A 9270-nucleotide genomic window follows, 5' to 3' on the forward strand; every position below is an offset into this window, starting at 1 on the left:
TAGGGAAGAGCAACATAAGAGCGTGAGTTCAGAGGAGATTCAAACCGATTTTATGGGAACACTTTCCAACACTTGATCGTTCTCTGGAGGAGCCTCCCCTCTCGCTGTAGCAGTGCTATTAATGAATACGGTAATGATGCTGGACAATTAAATGATTTTATATTCTGATTTATTATTTTAACCATTCAAAGACCTGATCAATCTTACCTCATCTGAGGAACACACACAATGGACATCACTTTTGACATGTTTAGACAAGTCACGTTCCAACGAGTATACTACAAATACTACAAGTAGCCTAAATCTACTAATTCAAAAGTGTGTATTTAAATTCCCGTCAGGTCTACTCTCAAGCAGATCCATGTAAAGATTGTCTCTGGTCTCATGTAGGTTATGAATGAAACTAACACCAGCCTTCTGCCTCCCTCTGCTGGACAGAAAACAGAAGAAGTGTCAGTCCAGTTTCAGGAAGTAGCATGTGCCTGCAGCACCGGAAGCTGCAGTTCTAGGACCGCAGTTCTAGGACTCTAGATTTCCGTGACACTGCCACCTATTGAATTGGATAACCATGGACTGGAACAAGATAATCAATATTATCCTGCAGTAGTGAATGCCCATAAGAGTGAATGTAGGTTATGGCTCGATATGAATAAGATTAGAAGAAAAAAGGAATGCAGTTTATTTTATAAGATGGGCGAGAATCAGAGTGTAAGTAGCTAATGTGAATCACGTGTAATTATGTATAAAACAATTCTGGTGTCTTCAATTGAAGAATAATGTTAACGTTAGCTAGCTAACTTCAACTTTGTTGTCGAAATCATTTCACGACACGGTTTGACATCATTTGTTTGCTTTTACCAGCTGGCTTCAAAAGAACTGTACATTGTTACTCTTTGTTTATTTGTGTAACGCGACGTATGTGAATCAAGTGTTGTTCAACATATTTAAGCTAAAACTATTCTGGTTTAAGACTAAAGGCATTACAATTATCTGTTCACTTATGATAATTTGCTGCAATACGAACTTTTAGACTATTTGTTTTGTTATATTGAAACTGTAGTGCGATTTTGGCAAGCCCAACTACTGTAGGTGTCTTATATGGTAATTTGATGATAAAAGCATGTGGATTTGATCTGTCAGCTAAATTAAATCTGCATCCTACTGTCTTCAGTTTAAATGTTTGTTCAATACTCTTAGCTTTACCATTTTAATAAAGTTAAAATAGTTTTTTGGTTCAGTAATAGGCTTGGGACTAATTTAAGTCTGTGAAATTCTTACAATGTTAAATTTGACCAATTTTTCTCTCTTTTTGAAGATGCATATAACCATCCAAGACGGAAGGTCCTTTCCAGAATTAAAACGATGCACCACGTGCTGCATGGACTTCCACTGCCCTTTCTGTCTTTCTCATTTGTTTCAACCTACAAAACTGAGCAAGGTCACCACCCATCTAGAGAGCCATTTCAATCGGTCAGTTTTCCATAAAGGTAAAAGCAACAAAAAAAAATCTGTGAAGTTTCAATGCGATGCATTAAAAGCAGACAATCAACAATTTTTTTGAGCAGTGAATCAATAGAAGTCCCTCTCTGATTTGTTTGCTCTGACCAGATATTTGATTCAGACACCTAAGTAATATATAGGCCTAATCATATTTCTATCATGTTTTAGGATATACCGTTCACAAATGTGGCTTAAATTGCAGACCACAATTGCATTACCACTGCATCTACTGCCAGTCAATGCTTTCACGCAAACCAGACTTCATCAAACACTTGGCTTTGTGCAAGGAGAAATACCTTTCCATATCCACCATCCCAGCTCCAACAAGGACCACCATCCCAGCTCCGACAAGGACCACTATAGATACATTATACCTTTCTATATAATTGCCTCATCTAACATCACATATGCTGACAAAGCCTCCATAGCCTCATCCAAGTGTATTGTCACTAAACACTGACCAGTCTGTGTCATCAAAGCAGTTCCTGAGATATATGGTTGTCTTTACCTAACAATGAGCTAATGACACTGATTGCCAAACATACAACTGTTAATAACCAAGTTGTTTTTTGCCTCAAACCATTCAAATATCTTGTTGCGGTCTAGTGACCCTGCCTTTCATCATCCAATTCACGAGATGACGCTGTCAGGTGAAACTAGGGTCCTAGAACTGCGGTCCTAGAACTGCTGCCTCTGGTACTGCAGGCACATGTAGATTAGGCACAAGTTCCAAGTTTATAACCATTTGCAACAAGTTCAGATAACTTTGAAATGTTTAGTCAAGCTCCTCTTGACCACCCCAGCAGCCTATCAAAACTTGTAATAACAACATCTAGTTGTACAAATAAATACACTCCATACCACAAATGTATTTAAAATTTATAGAAAATGTACAAATGAAATTATTTACACTGAAGGAGATTCCCTTACATATGACAAAAAAGCAATAAGTACAAATTGCACACATGTGATCTCAGGTTCAGTTCCGTGGCATCATTTTGCTGAACCAACATGGGTCTCCACTTCCAGGCCAGTAGTCTGTTGCAAATGTCAATGTGTTGATACAGTTAAAAACACATTGAAGGAGATATGTAGCCTGACGTTGTCATACTCATAATTCTAGTCAGAATATGAGTCTGATAACTCGTCGTTGGGCTGTGAGTATGGGGCGTGTTTCAACCGAACTCGCAAACAAACGCCTCTTTGCTCAATTGGATAGACCTACAACCAAATAGAGCAACGTAATATGTTGTTTGTTGAAAACAAATTCAACCCAAGCGCTCTTTGGTGACGTGGTTGATTACGTTACTGTTGATCATCTATCCATCATCGTATAAAGCCCGCCCTGACAATTTCATTGGTCCGAACAGCTCCTGTTTGGGTATAGTTTTTCCGCAACCAAGCTACTCCAGACCCAACTTCCTGACCAATTTTTCTTGTGGGCGGGGCTAAGTTGGGCTGGCAGCCAGGCTAGGAGATATGGAATTCATCATTAAAAAGTATTTAAAATATACTGTCAAAAGATGGAGTAGGCACATACACACTCACACACAGTGCACTTGGTCAAACGAAGGCATCCTTCATCATAAATCGCTCCGACAACCTTTGTGTCAGGATTGAAGTTGAAATATTCACAAAAAAATTGTACTTTCATAGTTAGAAATTAGTAAAGGTGTTAAAAAAACAAGACAAAAAATTCTACACGTCTCTTAAAAATCAACAAAGAGCAGAGATTGGACCCATGTTAACCTAACCCCACCACCAGAAACACACCAGACAGCAGGTACAACACTTGAAAAACGTGGACATAAAACCATAACAACCGTAAAAACAACATCCAGCACGTGATTCAAGTTAATTCAGACAACATAAAAAGAAAACACATCAGATAGTATCTGCTAGTACTGCTGATAATTTAGTATCAGCTATGATCTTCTCCTTCTTTACTTTTATCTAATAACTACTTTTACTGTCTAGTCCTGTTTTAGAGCACATATGTGCTATAGGAATATATATAGATATATATATCTATATATAGTGCACATGCACAATACTATAATTACTCAATTATTTTGTTGAGGTGTTAGTGTGAGGTGTGACCTGGTAAACTGTTTCACAGTGTGGTCATTTCTTGAGGGAGCCAATCATCTGCCTTCTCCTGTCCTGGGGTAGAAACATCTTCAGATCACCACACTGGTGCCACTACGGGAGCTCTTGTCCTGGAGGAAAGAGAGGAGAAAACAAACTGGTCAGAGAGAAAGAAGGAGACAAGGAGAGAAAGAGAGGGAGAGAAAGAGTAAGAGTGTTGTGTGTAGCTCTTACAGACAGACGGTCGTAGTTCCTCCTCCCTCCTCCCGGCTGAACATCGATGGAGGAGTAACTCGGAGGGTTCTCAGACCAGGGCTTCCCCTTGGCGCCGTCTCCTCCTCTTCCTCTTCTTGTTCCCCTTCCTCCTCCCCCCCCTCCTCCTCCTCTCTGGCTTTCCTCCTCCTCGGAGCTCCAGGATCCCTTCCTGCGTGGAGGGGGGGAATAGCTCCTGTCTCTTCTCGGTGCCGAGCGACGCAGCTGGTCCATCAGGTCATCACGACTACGGGACCGTGGGCCAGAACCACCCCCTGACCTCCTCCCGGACGAGCCCCGCCCATCCCACCTGGCCCCTCCCCCTTCTCGGCGGTCCTCCCAGTCCGACTCATCGCTGTAGCTGCGTAAGATCCCACGCCTCAGAGGGGAGAGGTCACGCTGTCGTCGGTTGTCAGGGTAACGACTTCCGCCGCCACTGGTGCGGTTGGAGCTTCCACTGGAATGGATGGAGATCCGGGGTGCTCCCCTGGTCCCTCCCCCTCCTCCCGCCCCCCTGCGAGAGGATAAGCTGGGCCCACGTTGAACTATGGGGGGCAGAGTGATCACCGTTCTCTCCACACCCCTCACCCCCATCTCATCCAGGGCAGAGATCATGCTGGGGGGGCCGGCCGTGAAGGGGACCCCCTGTGGGCCGGGCTGGATCTGGGGGAAGGGCTGGTAGACCTGGGAGGGCTGGTAGGGCTGGTAGGCCTGTCCAACGGGGTGCATGGGAGGAGCAGACATCTCCATTCCCCTCATCTGGTTCTCCAGGAAATCCAGCATCTGGTTGTTGCCCCCGTGCATGCTGCCGTTGTTATGGATACGGTGATGAGGGGCCTGAGGAGGGGGCTGGTGCTGGAGGAGAGGGAGGGGTGGGGGTCCCATCGGACCCATGGCAAAGTCGTGCTTGGAGGGGTGGTCAGAAAAGGAGCCTGGGGAGCAGACAGGAGGGGGAGGGTTAGTCACATGGTTGGTCACATGGTCAGACTGGGAGACAACAATGTTTCACCATTACAAGGCCATTCCAAAACAGATACAAAAACACTTGCAAAGCAGGTGATATCAGACAAGGTCACTCCGATTCAGACGCGCACACACCACAAGCCTGGTCTGTGTACCCTTCTGGTGTGACAATCACCTGAATAGAGGATTGGTTGTCCCTGGGAGGAGTAGGAGCCAATGGGAGCATAGATGGGCTGCCCGTGCATCCAGGGAGCCATGGCCTTCTGGGCGTCCCGGATCATCCTGTGCTGCATCACCACTGTGGAGACAGGGCACAGAATGGAGGACACAGGAGTGTGTGTGTGTGTGTGTGTGTGCTGGTGGGGACAGGGCAGAGATTGGAGGAGAATTGGAGGGGACAGGAATGTGTACCTGTGTGTGTGTTAGGATAGTTTGCAGAACTTGAGATGAAAGTTCATGGAGTATGTCCATGTGCATACCTGTGTGTGTTATATGTGCATGTGCATTATGTACAGCTTGTGTGTGGACTCCTGTGTGTGTGTGTGTGTGTGTGTGTGTGTGTGGTACCTTTCTCAGGGCAGCAGCAGGTCTGGGGGCAGCAGGGGCAGCGGACGTAGCAGCAGCACTTCTGAGGGCAGCACTGGCAGCAGCACACGCAGAACAGCAGGATGAGAGCCAGAGCTCCGAAGATGATCAACAGCACCGTCAGCCAATCTGAAACAGGGTCAAGGGTCAGGGGTCAGGCCATAGAGGGTCCGTGATGAACATCATGATTCTATATTAGGGAGTCAGGTGGCTGAGCGGTAAGGGAATCGGGCTAGTAGTCGCTGGTTTGATTCCCAGCCGTGCCAAATGACGTTGTGTCTTTGGGCAAGACAATTTACCCTACTTGCCTCGGGGGGTATGTCCCTGTACTTACTGTAAGTCGCTCTGGATAAGAGCGTCTGCTAAATGACTATATTAGGTCATTTGACAGTTAACTTTTGTAGTTAACTGTTGCGGCCTAACTTATATTGGTATACCTTTGCATGTACTCTGTAAACACCATGGTATGGTCAGACAGGTCAACCCTCCACCACCCCACCTTCATGGTGTACACCATCAACATGATAGTGGTGCTTATGTAAGCATGTAACACGATCCACCCTCAGGGGTGACACCTCAAAGGCCGAGCACTTGTTAAGTCTCCAGTTGTTCCACACCTCTGTGAGGTTACATGGAGAACACAGCCAGAGAACACAGCCAGAGAACACAGCCAGAGAACACAGCCAGATCCAGCTCTGTCAGTACCATATGAACTCTCCTGGTTCTGGTCTGATGGTTTGGTATAGCAGACAAGCCATCCAGTTGTGCTAAACATACCATGATTTAGAACAAGTATGATATGCATGTTGGAGTGTAAACTCATGGCACATCACATCTGTGGGGGGAGGAGGTGAATGGGTACTTACGATAAACAAGCAGTTTGATCTCCCGGTCCGAGTCTCCCGTCGTGTCGCCCGGCGCATCGATGGAGCAGAAATACACTCCGTTGTCCCACCACATCACCTCATTTATGACCAGGTCGGCCTCTTCGGACACACACACACACACACACACACACACATGGTTGCTATGGGTATCATAGGTTTATAAGAGGATGTGCATGTGTGTGAGAGAGGTGGAAACGCATGCATGTATGAGTGTGAAACACAGACTGTGTCGTCTGGTCTCTGCTTGGGAAGGTGTGTGTGTGTTGGGAGGGTCAACTGACTGTTCTGGATGCTGATCTTGCGCTGGCGATACTCTGCCCCCAGCATGGCCTCGCCGGTGCCCCTCTTCTGGACCACGGTGCGGACCGTACGCTGGCGATCTGGGCAGTCATTGGCTGGATCCTGACCCAGCTGTAGCGCTGCCTGGTAGGCTGGAGAGGAGGGGGGAGGAGGGGCATGGTGGAGGGGAGTCAGAAAGGGGAGACAGATGGCTGAGCGGTTCGATTCCTGGCCGTGCAAAATGACCTTGTGTCCTTGGGCAAGGCACTTCACCCTACTTGCCTCGGGGGGGGGGGGGGGGGAATGTCCCTGTACTTACTGTAAGTCACTCTGGATAAGAGCGTCTGCTAAATGAGTAAATGTAAATGTATGGTGGAGAGGAGAGAGACAGAAGCAGAAACACAATAAAGATGGAGAAGCCATTTAAGGAATTATACCCCACATAAACATCATTAAGACCAAGCAGGAGAGTCATCCATGGTAACACTAGGAAGCAGGGACAAGCAGGTTTTATTGCTGGGTTAATAATAACAATGCCTTTATTGAGCTGGCACTTTAATCCAATACGACATACAACTTGCCACCTCTTGATATGCAGTCCAATACTTTGCCACTGAGCTATTACCCTCCTGTCAAGTAAACGACTGCACTGAACTGTCCTGTGCACCACGCCAGCCCTACCTGTGGAGTAGTAGTCCAGGACGGGGTCCTTGCAGAAGGACTTGTACTTCCAGGTGACCAGCACATCCTGAGAGTTGGCTGACGTGGAGTAGTCACAGCGCAGGATCACCGACGCAAACAGGGTGGTGCTCCGCTCAGTCTCAGGGACCACTACCTGGATCGGACAAACATCTGTGTGTGTGGATGTGTGTGTGTGGATGTGTGTGTGGATGTGTGTGTGTGTGTGTGAATATGGGTGTGTGGATGTGTGTGTGGATGGTAGAATAATATACTTGAGCTTTTTTGCTTTCATAAATGTTTACTATAATGCACTACAATGTCAGCCTTGATTACTTTTGGCACAAGCTAAAACAGCACCTGTAGAATAACAACCCGGCAATGACATTGGGTATAAATATTAGTATCTAATGACTAATGTTGACATACCCACACAATTGATCTGATTTAATCCCTTAACCTTCAATAGGTTTAGAAAATGAAAGAGCACAAACATTGTATCTGCTGTCTACCTACTAAAGGGATGGGTAGACCATAAACTATCTTGACAATCCTGTAAACAGAAAATAGTCACGTGACAGCCTTCTGATGGCCTTGTAGTGTTGACTTCGGTTGATTATTAACTTAGTATCTATACACTTTTAGATTATTCGGTTAAATGAACAAATCTAACGTTAAATGATGTGGGGTTGACGAATACGGTTTACTGGCCAAGATATGCTTTCCAAAGAGTAAGACTTACCTGTCAGCAGTAAACTGAAGACAAGCAGCACCAATATCATGTTTCCCATTCGGGTTTTTTCCAATTTCAACGCGGAAGCCTCCGTGGTGACAAACTAGTTCATCACCATCGATAATTAAGGAAATATATTTATTTATTTACTTCACCCTTAAAAATCTAAACTCTTCTTATACTTGCTTAAACTCGAGCTCATAAAATCCTTTGTTTTTGGAGTGCGACAACTCCAACAGGTGTAAAAGCAGCTTTCCCAGGAGTCCGTCGCTTCGTTGAATTCCTCCCATCCCCCATTCCAGGTGACATCATCAGACCCGCCCCTTACTGGAGCAGGTGCATCGGAGAAGCATTATCTTTGTCCACATGCCCGCAAGAGAAAAGATCAAAGACAAAATTGCTTCCTCTTATGTTTGACACGCTATTGCTTTGGTTATGATACTTTTATGTTGTGTAGGAAGACATCAAGCCTCTTGTCAATGAAATGGCAAACAAACGTGCAGGGTTTGGCAGGCTGAACGAGACTAAATGTGGCCGCCTCAGTGAATGGTGTGGTCAAGTTTTGGACTAGTTTGTCCATCAATGGCGTCATCAGCGCTTGGAACACGGTATTTGGTGTAGGTGGACTTTCAATTAAGCTTTAAACTCTGTATGTTCTACCCTGATATATGTATATTTGCTTTAAAGCCAAATCTCTGCACTCTCAGCAATGTGGAAATTCCATGTCAACACTTCCTTTTCACACACTCTGAAGCCTGCAGGATTTCCATGTGAATTGGCTCTTCAGCAGACAGGAAGAATAGAGCAGGAACGCGGAGACAAGGCTGCAGAGAGGCTTGGTCTGAAAGGAGGACTGCTTGAACTAAGGAGTTCTGCTATCTGCTATTCCTAGTCTCTGTTTTGTCTTTCAGACAGACGCTTGGCCTTGTCTCAGCCGTAAATACCAGTGAGGTTCGACAATCCCTGGAGTGTTTTGTGTATGTGGTCCCTCAAGCTCAACTCTTAAGCGGTCTTTATTCACCCCTACACAAAACATGCCTGTCTGGCTCGTCTTGAGATCCTCTGGCCCCGAAACAACAAGGCCGTTGAGACCTTTTTCATAAAAATGCAAACAACTCTTTCTTTTTAAATCCTTTTAGTCCACATCGAAGGGATCCTGCATCTGTGACTAGCAGATTGCATCTGTTTCCTTCCTGGCATTGTGATGTCATCCTGGGAAGATTTCCCTCCCTCTGCTGTCTTCTGTGGCGGCCATCTTTTCACGACCCTGAATCGTGCCCCGTCACACTCCCTCCTCTGCAGGGA

At 45.7% G+C, this 9270-nt stretch overlaps 1 protein-coding gene and 1 long non-coding RNA gene across 2 annotated transcripts; one reads left to right on the forward strand and one right to left on the reverse strand.

Annotated features, from left to right (window-relative positions):
• Positions 1–43: 43 nt before the first annotated feature.
• Positions 44–2375, forward strand: LOC124484956. Its single transcript, XR_006958024.1, has 4 exons — positions 44–130; positions 439–708; positions 1316–1487; positions 1669–2375. It is a non-coding gene; the product is annotated as an uncharacterized LOC124484956 (long non-coding RNA).
• A 526-nt stretch (positions 2376–2901) lies between these two features.
• LOC124484954 (immunoglobulin-like domain-containing receptor 1) lies at positions 2902–8289 on the reverse strand. The gene is made up of 8 exons (XM_047046104.1): positions 7975–8289; positions 7236–7406; positions 6557–6706; positions 6255–6374; positions 5371–5517; positions 4979–5101; positions 3823–4772; positions 2902–3719 (listed from the first exon to the last, which is right to left on the reverse strand). The coding sequence occupies exons 1-8, from the start codon at positions 8021–8023 to the stop codon at positions 3681–3683; spliced, it is 1749 nt and encodes a 582-aa protein (XP_046902060.1). The 5' UTR covers positions 8024–8289; the 3' UTR covers positions 2902–3680.
• Between the last annotated feature and the right edge of the window lie 981 nt (positions 8290–9270).

The sequence above is a fragment of the Hypomesus transpacificus genome, chromosome 23 (assembly GCF_021917145.1).
Source record: "Hypomesus transpacificus isolate Combined female chromosome 23, fHypTra1, whole genome shotgun sequence".
NCBI classification, from domain to species: domain Eukaryota; kingdom Metazoa; phylum Chordata; class Actinopteri; order Osmeriformes; family Osmeridae; genus Hypomesus; species Hypomesus transpacificus.